Source organism: Molothrus aeneus, chromosome 19 (assembly GCF_037042795.1).
Source record: "Molothrus aeneus isolate 106 chromosome 19, BPBGC_Maene_1.0, whole genome shotgun sequence".
Classification (NCBI taxonomy): domain Eukaryota; kingdom Metazoa; phylum Chordata; class Aves; order Passeriformes; family Icteridae; genus Molothrus; species Molothrus aeneus.
The window spans coordinates 8,269,698-8,284,994 of NC_089664.1; the positions used below are offsets into that span (position 1 = coordinate 8,269,698).

Consider the following 15,297-nt stretch of genomic DNA (forward strand, 5'->3'; position numbering starts at 1 on the left):
GCTCGGCCAGGCTCGGCTCGGCTCGGCCAGGCTCGGCTCCCCCTGCGCGGGCCCCGGAGTTACATTGTTGGAGTTTGCCACAACTCCGCGGCCTCGGCTGCGCGGGGCCGCCGCTGCGGGGCCGCTGCGGGGCTGCAGCTTCCCCGCTGCTGCTGCTGCTGCTGCTGCCTCCTCCTCCTCCTCCTCCCTCCCTTCCTCCCTCCTCCTCCTCCTCCCCGTGGGTGTTTTTTTTTCCCCTCCCCTCCTCCCCTCTCCCCCCGCGCTGATTTCCCTCCCCTCCGCCCGCCCTGCCTGTGTGTTTTCGCCGCCGCGCTCGCCGAGCCCCTTGGCATGAGTTAAGCACCAGCCATGGACACCAAACACTTCCTGCCGCTGGGTGAGTTCTGTTCCGAGAGATTCTCCCTTCCTACCGCGGGGGGTGGGGGGTGCTTCGGGACGATAAAATCAGCGCCTGTCCTGCCGCCTTCCCCCCTCCCCCGGCTCCGCTGCCCCTTCCAGCGGCGCGCACTCAGGGCCGCCGGGCGGGGGATGCGCTCGCCCCTTCCCCGGGGAGCGCCGCGGCCGGCCCGGCCCGGCCCCTGCCCCCGGCCCCTGCCGTACACTTGGGATTTTTCTTTTGGTTTGCTGTTGTTTTTTTGGGTTTTTTTCCTTCGTGGCGCAGCCCCGGGAACGGCGGGCCCCGGCCGGGGAGCCGAGCCCAGCCGGGCCGAGCCGGGCCGGGCCGGTCGGGCAGCGGCCCCAGCGGCGCTCGGAACGGGGCAGCGGCAGCGGGCAGAGCCCCCTCCCCGCCCGGGGCCGGCTCTGCTGGGGGCTCGGCAGCGCGCAGCCTGTGATTCCCCCTCTTGCCTTTCTCCTCGGTTTATCTTTTTATTTTTTTCCTTTAATTTTTGACTTTTTCTCCTTTTTTATTTTTTCTCCCTTCTCCCCGCGGCATCCGGGGCGCGCAGCCGGGCAGGGGGAGGCAGCGCCCGGCCCCTCCGCTCGCATCGCCGGCTCCCAGACCCGCCGCGCTTGGGACCCTCCTGCCTTTTTGTTCTTATTTTTTACCCCCCCCCCCCCCCCACCCTCTCCTCCTTTTAGCTGCGTTTTAAAACCTATTTCCAACCGGAGTTTGCCATCGTTTCGGTGACTGAGTCAAGTCCTGGCTTGTAAGGGCGAATGCCTCCTGCGTCTCGCTTCCAGGAGGAGAAGTGATATTGCAGAGCTCAGTGCTCGGGGTGGGGGGAAGAAAAGTTTGAGCGGAGTGGCCTGGAGCCAAGTGCGGGCTCGGGGGAGCAGGGGCGAGTGCTGCCATCCCTGTCCCCGCTCGGCCCGGGGGCTCCCAGCCTGGCCGTGCCCAGCCACACCGTCCCTCCTGGGCTTTAAATCTGTGCTCAGCCTCTCCAGCCTGCCGCTGGTGTGTTTTGATTCTTTCTTCCTCTTGGTTTTTTTTTCCTTTATTGTGTTGTTGTTTTGTTGTTTTGGTTTTTTGGGTTTTTTTTGCTCGTTTTATTGACAAATTGCAATTTCAGTTATTCCTTTCAAAGAGCAGAATAAATACAAACAACCGTCACAAGGTTTCCCTGCAAGCCCAGCCCGCTGAGAGGCTTTTCCTGGGCTGTGGTGGTCTGGGGCTTTGGCAGGGACACCCTGACCCTGTGGGCTGGCAGAGCTGTCGGTGGCATCTCCGTGCCCCCCAAAAATCCCATTTTCACAGTGCCCCTCGTTGTCTGGGCTGGGAGATGCTGCTGGGGCCAGAAGCATCTCACCTGCAGTGTGTTCCTGGTTCCAAATCAAAGCAGCTCCTTTTGGCTGGGTCCAGTGCAGCTTTTGGGGCTCATCCCAGCAGAAGGTGCCTCTCTTGTCCCGCTGGAGTGGTTTAACCTTAGGGGGTGGCTGTTTGGGGAATTCACATTTCCTTGGATGCTCTTGTGGAAGACAATCCAAATCTCTGTTATCCGGGCAGGCTCAGGCCTCTGTGTACATTAACTGTGTTTTCTGTCAGTCCTGAACTCTCCTGTTATGCTGTAAATGCTAAAAAATACATTGTGTTATTAGTCAGGGTGGTTTGAGGGGGTAGGAGGGGGAGAGGCTGAGAGGCTGTGACTGCTGGCTCAAGGAAGGGTTTTCACACTGGTGCAAGTGGAAAACAACTCATTTATCTGCTCATTTAGAAATGAGAAATTTAGAATTTAGAAAACAACTGATTTATCTGCTCATTTAGAAATGAGAAATTTAGAATTTAGAAAATTTTGAAATTTTCACCCTGGTGCAAGTGAAAAGCAACTGATTTATCTGCTCATTTAGAAATGTGTCTGTGCCACACATTGGGCAGCATCCCCATGGAAAACAGGGCAGCCCTGCTGGGGAAGGTTAAAACTTCTCATCCTTGTCTCAGGAGAAAATCCATCTGTCTGTGGGAGCTCTTTGGGGTGTGTGGTCTGGGATTGTCTGGAGAGACTCCCAAACTTTATGTGCTGGTCTTTGGTCGCTGATAATTGGGAAAAGTCCCTTTGGCTGCAAGGGCAGTGGTTGCTGCAGGTTTTGGAGGGGGAGATCTTGGTCCTGCTCTGGGCAGTGCAGGCAGGTTGTGTCTAAAAGCTTGTGAGCAGTTTGGAGGATGGAGGGGAGCGTGAGCTCAAACATTCGGCTCACAACTGTGAGCTTCCCAGTGAAACCAGAGCAGAGCTGGATGAGCCATGGGGCCTCTTTCGAGTCAGCATGGTCCAAACCCCACCAGCTCCCAGCTCTGCAGGGTCCAGGGGTGTTTCACCAACCCTGGCTCGTGTCATTTTTGGGAGCTGGTGCTGGGAAAACCCGGGGGAGAAAACCAGCCCAGCTTGTGGGGTTTGTTTCCCTGCACACCAGCACAGGCCTGAGCTGGGGAGCAGCAGCAGCACAGCCAAAATTCTACTCCATTACTGTGTCCCCATCGAAATCCCAGCTCAGTCTGGCCCAGCAAGGCCAACCTGGTGGTTCCTGGCCAAGTCCTGCCCGTGGTTAGACTGAGATAACCCCGCTGATGTCATGGCTGGAAGTGTGGCCAGCACTGGGCACTTTTAATAGTAGTATCTCATTTTCCTGCTTCTCTGGAGAGCTGCTGGCAGATGCCAGCCAGAGGCTCCCCATATGAGAACAGCACGTCCCTGGGCATCTCCCAGGCTGGCTGCTGTCACCTGCCTGCCATCCCAGTGCCAGGACAACCTGCAGCCTGGCATAGGAGCTGTGGCACAGGTACCTCCACAGCCCTGGAGGGGCTTAAAACCCCTCTGGATCCAGCAGATGCTGCCTTGGAGCCATCTGCAGTTACAGTCCTGCCTTTGCTAGGCTTAGCTGGTTTAGGGCTGCCAAGTTTTTGGTCCTCTGTGTTGTCCCAGGTCTCCAGGAGGAGGAGAAAATGTAGAAAATGTAAATTGTACATTTTCTACAAAAATGTAGAAAAATGTAGAAAAATGTAGAAAATGTAGAAAAAAATCCGTGGTGGGGTGCATGGGCTGAGGTGAGGCTTTCACAGGACACTGATGTGCCAAGCAAGGACTCGTTTCTTCAGGTGGCTGCTCGTTCTCTGCCTTTTACAATCCTCTCAGTGCTTTCTTTTCCCTTTGCCCATTCCCTGGGTATCTCTGGGGAGGAAAATAGGGATGGTGAGCTCGAGGAGCTCTCCCTCAAGGCTCAGCTTGGTGGGAGAAGAAACAGTTAATGGGTGCCTGAGTGCTTCCCTCCGGAGGCCACTGCAGCAGGTTGTAACCTCTGTGTGTCCCTCTCTCTCTGTGTGTCCCTCTCCCCACCCTGCAGCCGTGCCAGGGCCAGCTGCAGCTGCTCAGGATGTGGGGTGAGGACTGGCCGTGCTGTGCTCAGGGCTGGAGCATCAGCACTTCCCAGGGAAACAGCAAAACAACCCCCTGCATGTCCAGCTGGGCCAGCCAGGGTGCTTGGTGAGCATCCATCAGGCACCTGCATCCCCTGGGGCGGGGGGGTGTGTGTGGCTGGGATGAGCCTGGAGAGATCCTGAGTGGAAACTTCTGGATTGAGACCTCACCATGATGCTCAATCCTGCTCTTGATACCGCTCAGGAATCAACAGCTGATGTGGCAGTGTGTGCAGGGAGGAGAACTGAGGGATGTGGGAAGCATCTGAGCATCCCAGTGAGGGAGGAGGAGGAGGAATCCTCTGCCCCACGTCTGGTTGGCTCCATGGGGCTGGAGCAGGAGGTGAAGTCTGGTTTGTCCTGGTCTCTCTTGTAGGGCTCAACCTCTCTCCTCACTGACACATGCAAAACAAGCTGGGAAGGGATTTTTGCCCTTTTCCAGAATCTGGGTTGTGGCAGTGAAATTAATCAGAGTGTCCCTGAGTTTATTCCACATCGTCCTGCTGGGTTGGAGGGAGCGTTTGTGTTTCTCAAATTTAGGGTATTTTATTTATTTAAAAGAGAGCGGGGGAGAAAGCCACAGAATTTGAGTTATTCATTGCAAATATTATTATTGGCACTTTGCTCCTGTTGAGGGGAAAAAAAAAAAACCAACAAGGGGGGAATCAAAACATTTCACTGGAAAATACACCCTGGCTTTGTCCCACCCACATCTTCAAGGCAAAAATAAATATTTATTAAGAAATGGGTTAAAAACCTTTTTGTTGAGTATTGTTTTCTGGGAGCAGGGGTGGGTTGCCATATGCCAGAGCCCTGCCACTGGGCTGAATTTTGGATTTTTTAGGGTTTTTTGCAGGATGGTTAAGGAGAGAAACAAACAGAGGAGCTGTGGGTGCTGCAGGGCTTTGGGGTGTGCTCTGGTCCTGCCTTGTCTGTGGGCTCCGTGTTCCTCTGAGCATCCTGCTGCCTTTTCCTGAGGATTGTGTGTGCTCAGAGTATTCCCTGAGGCTCCCAGCTGCCTGAAATCCCCAAATCATTCCTGCTATAAATAACCCAGCAGTGAGACAGCAAGAGCTGGTGGCCCTTGGCAAGGGATTGAACAGGGGTGTGCTGATGGTGTGGGGACACTGAGGGGTCCCATAGCCTGGGATCCCTCAAAGCCCTGCTGGCCAAGTGCTGCAGGGACCTTCCTTGTGAGCTGGGCAACCTAATTGGGCTCTAATTAATCCTTCCCTGGCTCTGATCTCCTGTGGGGAGGGAAGAAACTGGCGCTCTTCTCGCTCTGGCCTGTGCTGTGGAGGGATCTGGGCATTTCAGAGGGGTGCTGGGGGATGTGGAAGGATGTGGGCACTCAGGAGGGATGCTCAGAAGTGTCAGGGATGCTCAGAAGTGTCAGGGATGCTCAGAAGTGTGGAGGGATGCTCAGCACTTGAGGCACGCTCAGTCTGCACGAGATCCATCCCAGAACTTCCCTAATTGCTCCCTAAAAGGCCCAGGTGGGCTCTTGGAGTCAGCAGAGCTACAAAGCAATAGGGGAGGCAGCCTGGGTGGTTTTATTTTAATTGATTTTGTCAGGAGTTGCTGTATTTTATTACATTTAAAGACTAGAGTCTGGAATAACTTTGAACGTTTGACACGCACACAAAAAGCAGCTTTCTGACATTTTCCTCTTTGCTTGTCTTTTATTTTATTTCTCCCCTCTCCTCCTCAAAGGGAAGCGTGTGCCTGGAGGGAGGACAGAGGAGGAGGAGGGAGGAGCAGTTGTGTCTCTCCAAAGGCTGCTCCAACATCAAGGCAGCGCGAAGCAGATGAAATAATATTGCAAATAAGGATTTAAAAAACCCTACAGAAGGATCCCCACACATGCCAGCCAGCTCAAACTGCCAGAAGATTTTCAGACAGAAGCAATTTAGCCTGGGAAAATGCTCTATTGTTGAGATGGAAACTGGCTGTGAGAACTTGCCTTTTCTGACAAGGTTTGGCTTAGAAAAAGCAAAGCAAAGTCAAGGAAATCAACCTGAGTTTTTATTTAGAGGGGAGGGAGCTTTTCAAAATGGAGGGTGTTTTCTGAGATAAACAGGGAGCAATTCCCTCGTGAGAAAGGGAAGAAAGGGCTCAAATTAAGCCCAAATGCAGCTCCTCTCCTTTGAAATTTTGTTTAACGTGGAGTTAAAAAATAATCCTGTTCAAACAGAGCATTGGTGAACACCAAATGCTTGGGCTTTTTTTTCCCCCCCTCCCCTCTCTTTCCCTTTTCTCTTACTGTGATCCACAATAAAAGTTCCAAGGTTGCACCTTGGGGCTGTGATTCTGCTCCCAGCTGTGCCCGTGCCAGCTCCTGCCTCTCTCTGCACATCAGCAGGGGATGGATCTTGCCTGGGGATGGATCTTGCCTCCAGAGCTCCTCATGATGCCCAAGATGAGGCAGATCCAGGGTGGGAAACTGAGGCACGGGGCAGTGTCAGAGCTGGGACCGGGGCCGGCAGCGAGGCCGTGGGGTGGCTCTGAGAGCTGAGCCAGCCCTGCAGAGCTGACCCAGCCCGGGGTGGCAGCTCCACCGAGCTCCCCTGGGCTCTGCAGGGTCCAAAACCTCCAAACCCACTCCCCCCACAAAGCTGCTTTTTGGCCCAGGAGCAAAGGAAAGCTCCCAGGTGGGGTTTGTGGGCGAGCCAGGTGCTCCCAAAGCACAGGGCAGGGAAGAAACAGCCTCAAGAGTCAGGGAATTAATGAGGGCTGGCATCCCCTTCTGCTCCCTCCCACTGTGGTCGTTGCTCCTTCTTCCAAACCATGGGGGATTTGATTTTTTTTGGTCAAAGACTTGGTTTTTTGGGCCAAGAGTGGAGGTTGGTGGTGTGTTTGGGTCTTGTCTGGATTTCCCTGGATCCCATCAGCTGCAGGATCGCTGCAGAGCCAGGAGATAAAAGGAGCAATAGCACTATTGGGGACCAATAAAATGGTAATGGCATTCCCAGCTGGTTGTTACTTTTCATGGGCTCCTCTTTTGTGGAGGTTTGGCTTTCTTCAGCTTTACAGACTTGGGGAAAAAAGGGAAAAAAAATCCAGAGAGGGGGAGCTGAGGGAGCCTCCAGAGATTTACAGCCCCCTCAGCTCCTGGGGCAGGTCCTTTGTGCTGCCAGGGGCGGGTTAGGGAGGGATGTCCCATCTCATTCCAGAAACATTTGATTATTGTTTTTCCATTTTTGGCTGACAAGTGAGTGCTGGAGGAGAGTTGTTTTCTTTGTTTTGTTTTTATTTTTTCCCTTTGCTGTGAACTCTGTGGGCTGTGCGAGACAATTTAGTTGTGGGCAGCGTGTCTCCTACGTGCCCGTTCCGGAGTGGCAGTGAGGCAATGGCAGTGGTGAGGCAAGAGAGGAAGGAGAAGGGCAGGGGGGGAGAGCTTCCAGCCAAAATCCAGCTTGAGGCGTGGAGTTGGTAGGAAAGGGGGTGAAATTCCAGCCAAAATCCAGCTTGAGGCATGGAGTTGGTAGGAAAGGGGGTGAAATTCAAGCCAAAATCCAGCTTGAGGTGTGGAGTTGGTAGGAAAGGGGGTGAAATTCCAGCCAGAATCCATCCTGAGGCACGGAGATGGCTGGAGAGGGGGAGAGCTTCCAGCCAAAATTCACCCTGAGATGTGGAGATGGCTGGAGAGGGGGAGAGCTTCCAGCCAAAATCCAGCCTGAGATGTGGAGATGGTAGGAGAGGGGGAGAGCTTCCAGCCAAAATCCAGCCTGAGCCATGGAGATGGCAAGGTTGGGATGGGGGAGCTGAGTGAGGGATGGTGAGCGGTGGCAGAGAAGAATTGGATGATAGAGGCAGGAGCAGAGGCAGGGGCATCACATGGGGCTGGGAGAGCTGTTTGGGTGCTCCTGGGGGTGTGAAGGATGGGTGAGAGGGGTTTGCCAGTGCTACAGCTTCCCTGCCCTGCTCCCAAAGACCTGTGTGCATGTGGGGGCTCTTGGGATAGGGATAGCAAAGATATTCTGTACTGGTCATCCTTACCAGACTGAACTGGGCTCCCTTCTGCCCCCAGCCCTTCTTTTTCTGCCCCATTTGTGGGAGGTGAGTGATTTTATCAGGCCAGGGGAGCTGTGGCTCTGCCTGCTGTGGAGGAGCTGTGGTTTCTGGTGGCATGGAGCAGGCACCGGGTCGTGCTGGAGCACACTGTGCTGAGGAAATCCATGATCCCACACTGCATCCCATCAGCGTTTGGGCTCCTTCTGGTGACCCCTCACACCCCACAGCAGCCCTGGGGGGGATGGTTAATGGTTGAGCAGGAAATAGGGGTGTACCAAGGCTGGTACCAGCTGACAGGAGCGAGTTGAAAGCCGCTGTCTGGAGCTCGGCACCTGCGTGACCAACCCTCCCTGCTGACCTGCACTTGTTCAAGTGTGACTTTCAATTGATCATAAAAATCCAGCGTGATTCACAGCGCTCCTGCCCTGCAGCCTGCCAGGCTCTGTCTCTCTCATTCTCAGTAGCGTGAGAGAGCAGATTGCCCTCCAGTTCATCCTGCTCAGCCTTAATGGGGAGCTGCTGCTCGCTGGGGCTGCTCCCCCCACACACTCCTGGAATATATTAAACACAGTGCCTTAGCATTTTAATTTCTATTTTTTTTCCCCCTCAAATGCATGAAGAAAACTCCTCTCCAAAGCTCGGGGTGTGGGGAGAAGGGAGGGAGGTGCAGCTCTCCCCGCGTGCGTGCGTGTGGCTCACAGACAGTGAAATTGCACCCTAGAGTTATAAAGCAATTGTCTAGCTCAGCAGCAGAATGAGCATGAAATGGTGCAGAAAGCAACTAAATAAAATTGGGTAAGGCAGATGCATGAAAATAATGACATCTCTATCCTGTAGTCAGGCGCCCTCGCTCTTCCTCGCTGATAAACTTTTATAACAGACTTTGCATTTATTTTCCTGGGAAACTCTTCCTGCCATGGAGATGTGTGCTGGTGTGGGGTGAGCCCCTGCATCCGCTCTCCTGTTTTTTGGGGCTGTACATCCCTGCCTCTCTCCCCCCTTCCCTGTCTTTCCTTGTTTTTGTTTTCAGAGCAGGATTTTTATGCTCAGTCAAACGCCACAGTGATAACCTTTGAGACTTCATTTCCTTTTTGGTGGCCATGCCAGGCTGGGGGAGCCCTGGGAGCTGGTGGCTCTCAGGGTGGCCTCTCATGTCCCATGCAAATGGAATGAAGAGATGCTTTCCTGAGTTTTCTCCTTTTCCCTGTAAGGCTCAGGTTGTTGTGTGGGGTTTAGGACACCACAGCAGGGGTGGAACACCAGGCTGATGCACTGCCTCTGTCATCCCTTCTCCCTGGTGATGCCTGGTGACACCAGGGCCACCTGCTCCCACTCTTTATTTATACAACTGAATGGATTAAAATGCTCCCAGTTTGGGCCTGGAGAATTGAGTTCAGCTGTGATTCCTGCCCAGCCTTTCCCCTGGGCTCTGAGCTGCTCTCCCTGCTCTGACAGTGCCTTGGAGTTGTTGGCCTCAGCTTCCCCATCCACTCCCAGGAAGATGATGCTTCCAGCACAGCCCAATGTTTTGCTCATTTTGTGCCAGGATCCCCGTGGAGACTGGGAACAAGCAGCTCCTCTTCCCACCCAAGGGGCCCTTTAGGTGAAATTAAGGCAGTGTCCCCGCTGTCCTCACGCCCTCCTGCCTCTGATGGCTTCACTGGGCGCTGCTCCACGTGCTTGTGGTGCCAGGGATGCCCTTTGTTGACAGGGTGCTGCCTGCTGTGCAATGCCTGGATGCTTTGGAGGGCTCAGCACTGAGCTGCTCACGGATTCCTTTCCTTGTCTGCAAGGAAAAACCAGCCCGGGGCTGTGCTGGAGCCTGGGGCTCACCAGGCAGCTCCTCTGCAGCAGAATCTCCATCTCTGCCTTGGATGTGTCCCTGGGGTCCCAGATTAGCTGCTCCAGTGCCTGCCCATCACACGCAGCCCAGCGTGGATCCCATGGGTGGGCTGGGGCTGCGTGCTGGCTGCTCAGCCCTGGAGCACAACAACACAGGACACATGGCATTTTCCTCTCCTCCTGCCAAACCCCAGAGCAGGAGGTTTCCCTGCAGGGATTATTCTGGCTCTGGGCAGCTGGATGCCAAAAAGCCCTGCCAGCTTTTTTTGCTGGTGTGGTTCCGCAGCACCGGAGCGGCAAGGAGGAGGAGGAGGAGGAGGAGGAGGAGGAGGAGGAGGAGGGAAATGCAGGCATGCAAAAATCAGTGTGAAAGCATAAATCAGGCCAAGAGTGAAAGGTTAAAGAAATCCAGAGGAAGCAGAGCGATGTGTGTGATAGAAAGGGGTTTCCTGTACCTACAGAGGCCACCCAGGCTCCCTTCCTGCCGGGGCAAACCAAAACTTTCTGCACCCCTAAGCAAATTGTGCTTGGCTGCTTGGGCACGCTGTGAGCCAGCTGTGCCAGCCTGGGTGTTAATGCCCTGTGCTTTACAGGCTGCTCTGCCCAGCCCCTGCCATGGGATTTATTTATAGGATGCCCAGGCAGATGCTGGGAAGTGCTGCAGTCAGGAGTAGGGCTCGGAGGGCAGGATGCAGTGACCTGTGCTGCCCTAAATCCACATCCCTCCACTGCCAGCCTTGCTGGTTTTCTACACCGTGCTCCTCAGAGGGGCTCCAGGAAGAGTTAAGGCTCCTGGGACAATTACCTGCAGGCCCCTATTTAAGCACTTAGGAAGGCTTAGCTGATCCCAGCTGGAGATAGCCTGGCCCCAGGCCAGCTCAGTACCTGTTGTGTGCAAATGTGGAGCCTTTGAACAGCGGTTCAGAGCTGGGACTGGCTGGGAGCAGGACCCCCAGAGGGCAATTTGGAGTGGCTGATGCTGGCACCCCAAATTACACCCTGTTTTTAAGGTTGGGAGACACAGATTTTGTTGTCCAAGGGGTTTGTGGCAGTGTTTGGAGCTGTGTTTTGGTAGCCGTGCCCTGGTGCTTTACCTTGGAGCGTCAAGGGGCAAAACCAGCAATTCCCTTCTGGCAGGTCTGTGCCTCACCTGTGGGGCAGGTTTGTTCTGTGGAAATCAGAGGCCAGCAGGCTCCCTTGGGCTCGGGCTCTCTCTTTTCCCACTGCATTTTTCTGTCTGGGGTGGCTGAGGGGAGCTGGGCGCCGCTCCTCCGGTTGTCCCGGTGTTGAGCCATGGCAGCTGAGGCTGGGCAGGTGAGGAAAACCACGTCTGGCCAGGTTTCACAGCCTCTAGGTGTGTGCAGGAAATGTTGCAGGGCAGGGATTTCTTGCAGCAGGCCCTGGGTAGGCAGGTAGCAAACAGCAAGGTGCCCATCTGGAGCCCACGCACACGAGGGGAGGATCCTCCTCTCCAGGCACCTTCCCAAAACTCTGAGGCAGCTCAGGGGATGTGGGGCTGCTCCAGGAGTCCTCCAGGTCTCTTTCTTGGAGCAGTTCCATTTGCCCTCAGATGCTGGAAGATGCAGGAAGATGCTGGAAGATGCAGCCTCACACCCTGGGGACGCAGCTTGGTGGATCCCTAGGAATGGTGTTGGAGCCCCAAAGCTCTGCTCAGGGCTTTCCCAAGCAGGTAAAATTTAGGATACAGCCTTGAAAGCAGTGCCATGGAGGGTGAAGCTCATGCTGGCTCATCCCTGAGAGCAGAGAGATGCTCTCCAGTCCTGCCCAAGACCTGGGGACCCCAGACCAGCCTTTTGTAGGGAGGGCAGGACACATTGAGGTGGGAGAGTGCTGGCTAGGAAGGGGTGAGCCTGGAGCTGGGTGTAGGGATGTGCCTGCAGGGTGGGAGCAGCCGGTCCTGCCAGTTCTCCCAGGCTCTGGGAAGTCCCTCCAGCTGCAGTCGAGGCCAGGATGAGGTCCCAGGTCCCTCTCTGCCACCTCTCTGCTCAGTTTTAAGTCTTTGAGAGCACAGGCTGTGGGAAAACACCCAGAGAGCCTGGTCCTGGCTGGGAGTAAAAACCAGCTTTGCGTGGGAAGGGAAGGCAGAGCCAGTGCACTCCTAATTCAAAGCACCTTTACAAATGAATAAGGTAGAAATGACTACAAAAAAAAAAAGAAAAAAAAAAAAGCCAACCCCAATGCATTGAGCTGCCCTGTAATTGTGAGTGTGGAAATCACAGCACTTGCAGTGAAGGATTGAATCCACAGCCTGATTTCCAAAGTGCAGAAAATGAGCTCCTGGTGCTGGTTTTTGGGGTCCCGTGGACTTTTGGACAGAGGAGCTTTTGTCAGGGTGGATTTTTGTGGAGCCTTTGGCAGGATCTGGAGCTCAGCACTGATTTCATCAGGTGGCTTCAAGATTGCGTCAGCTTAACCAAGGACTGGGATTGACCTGCAGTGATTTGCTGACTTTATTACTAAGACAATGATGGGGCTGAGCTGGAGGAGAGGGGTTTTGGTGTTCTCTGCCTGGTGGGATGACTTGGAACAGCGCTGCCAGCACTTCCCCAATTTTTCAGCTCTTTTTGCTTGGAGGAGGTAAAATCCTGAATGTACCTTGAGCGTTCATTGAGGAGAAGGACTTTCCATCCCAGCTCTTGGCCCTGTCAGTAGCTGCAGAAGAAGAACATTATAAGGAGCTATTCATCATTGCAATTATTTTATTAAGAGAACACTGTGTGCTTGGGAGCTGGAAGACATGGAGCTTTGGGATGTTTTCAGCATGATAAATACGGGTTGGTTACATCACCCAGCTCTTAAAAAATGCTGTGTGTCGTCCTGGTGAGAGAGGGTTTGCAGACAACCTTGGAGAGGAGAGCCAGGTGGCTGTTCCAGCAGGGCCAGCAGTGCCACTTGCCTCTGCCTCGCCCTCAGGAATGGGGAGAGAAATCTCTGGGCTCTGCTGGGTGGGAATTTGAGCCTGTTCTGGGCTGGACATGGTGGAATGGGCTCCTTGGGGGCAGGCACATCATTCCCACGTGAGGTGGGATAGGCACAGCGCTGCTCCGTGCGGCCTCTCACTGCCAAACCCCAGAGTGCTGCTTTTGGGGGCTGGTTTGCAGATTCCTGTGCTGTGCAGGTTTTTCAGGGGTCTCCCACCCTGGTGCCACCTGTCCCTGCTGTGCCAGGGCTGGTGGTTGGTCCCTCTCAGGCTGGCACCTCCGGGCGCGTTATCGCACTGGGGTAAAGTCCACCATGGGAAAATGCCTGGTGGACTTTTAACTGGAGTCCTCTGGAGAGCCCAGCTTGGAAAGCTTTAACTCTTTCATGGCAACCTCTGCTGGAAGGTAGAGAGAGAATGGAGCAGAGGATGGGCTGGGCTCAGCTCCCTGCAGCTGGTGGCCGTGCCAGGGTGGTCATGGGGACTGTGCCAGCTGCTCCTGGGGTCGCCCCTGCATGTCCCCACCCCTCCTGTGGTATTGCTGTCATAGCCTCAGCTCTTGCCACAGCTGTGGTCTCCCAAAATGCTGCTTTGGGCATGTAGGGGCTGCTCTGGGGTCACTGGGCTGTGTCCTGCCAGTGTCCCTGCCCTGCTCTCCTTGCTGCTGGGTGGCCTCAAAGGATGAGCCCCGTGGTGGGGAGGGATGGGCACCACTCTGCAGCATCCTCACCTATGGGAAGCTGCATCTGGAGCCTTGAAAGGGGCCTTGGCACTGCCATTTTTGCTGTCCCACACTCTGATTTTGCCTCATACTTTAGATACCTGCGTGCCTGGCGGGATTTATTTCAGCATCTTCATCGTTCTTCCATTTGCCCTTTCCCTTCCTTTTGTTTTGCAGCTTTTTTTCCCCCCTCCAAGGTGAGTCTTGTTTGCTCTGGGTGGGTCTGTGGGCCCTGAGCAGGCCCCCACTACTAGCCCAGCTGGTGACAGCAGCACAACCAAGCAGCCACCTCTATATGTCATGGGCTGATCAACCCATTCTCAGTGGGGACAGAACCAGGGCGTGCTCCAGAGGGATTTATGGAGGGAAATTCACGTAGTGTAGGATTTCTGTCCGTGGAGAGCAGCTCAGCATGGGATGGCATCGCTGGCTGTCCCTGCAGGCACAGCTCAGGGGGGGAAGCTCCCCATGTGCCACCAGCTGTGCCCTTCTCAGTGGAACTGATTCCAGGGTGAGAAATTCCCACTGTGGAAGCCTTTATTACCGGGCAGAACTAGGTTTGTTTTGTTTATCATCCATTTCCTTGGCTTTGGAGGCATGCCCAGAGTTCTCCAATTTTGTGTGTGTGTGTGGATGTGTGATTTATTAGGATTCAGGGCTGGGGTTTCTTTTTTTTTCTGGTTTAATTTCACTTCCTCAAACTGACAGGCCGTTTGAACAAACTTCTTTTGGATAATTTCCTCTATAGTTTTAGAGGGCCTCCTAAAAATAAAAAGAGAAAACATTGCAACATGGTCGATAATTAAAAAAAACGCCGTCTGTGACCAGCCTGGGCCCTGATTTCAGCAACAGAAAGAGCTCAGAGGGTAGAAAAAAACCATGAGTTCACTTTTTGGGTGTTTTTGACAGCACTTTAGGATGGCTGGCTTTGCTTGTTTTGCTGTGAGCTGTGATCCCAGGCACACTTGGGCATGTTCTCCCCATCCTCATGCGAGCGCTCCATTAAAAGCGCCGTGCGTGCCTAAACCCCTGCCAGCTCCCAGCTTTGGTTTCCTCTCCTCAGCTCGATCTGTTCCACAGCAGTCAGGAAGAGGGAGGAGGGAGAGGGGAGAAAAAAACAAAAATCCATTTAAGAAACGCTGGGAAATGTAATGGGAGCCTCCAGAGAGAGAGAGAGAGAGAGAGAGAGCAGGTAGGCGAGGGCAGAGCACCTGTAGCTGCCTTGAGCTGGGTTTGCTGGCGGGTCCTGCCCCGGGTTTTTATGAGGATTTCGCAAGTGTGGGTTTCGAAATGGCTCAGAGAGGGTTTGGGCTGGGTGTCCCCGTGGTGCTGGGAGCTGCCAGGGAGCCCTGGTGGGGTCAGGCAGAGCTGGGGGTACACAGGGTCCCGGGGGGCTGCGCTGTGCCTGTCAGCACGGAGATTGAGATGAAGGAAAACTTCCTTTCCCACTGTCCCAGCTATGAAAGCAAGACAGAGAGAAATAGAGAGAGGGAGAGAGAGAAAGATTTCCCCCAGGGATCAGCAGCGATAGAAAGGCTCTCTTTTGAAAAGCAATGAGAGAAAAGAAGTGTGTCTAATCCTCACAGAGAAGAAAGGGAGAACATCCCTCTGCTGCGAGCTGGGCGGGGGCTGGAGGGACCCTGGTGTGGAGGCAGCAGCCCTGTGCTCCTGCCTGGTGCAGAGGAATCCTCTGGGCAGCAGCAGGGAGAAATTCCATTTCCTGGCATGCATTTGGGTGGGCTTAGGGGAGCTGACTGCTGTGGTGAGGGTGAGGGCTGGGGAGATGCTGCTGGCTCATCCCCACGTTGCTCAATCCCTGCACAGGAGCTCTGCTGGCTCTCCTGCGTGGGAGAGACTTGCACAGACTTTCTTTCCCCTTTTCCCCTTGGCCCTGGGACTGGAGGAGGCTGGAAAGGGGAGCTGCAGCCCCGA

The 15,297-nt window shown here is 54.5% G+C and overlaps 1 protein-coding gene across 1 annotated transcript in view; it reads left to right on the forward strand.

Moving 5' to 3' along the window:
• Nucleotides 1-264: 264 nt before the first annotated feature.
• RXRA (retinoid X receptor alpha) overlaps nucleotides 265-15,297 on the forward strand; it is a 105,907-nt gene continuing 90,874 nt past the window's right edge. The window contains exon 1 of the mRNA XM_066562823.1: nucleotides 265-376. Coding sequence (XP_066418920.1) covers nucleotides 349-376 — 28 coding nt within the window. The 5' untranslated portion in view covers nucleotides 265-348. The remainder of the gene's footprint in view (nucleotides 377-15,297) is intronic.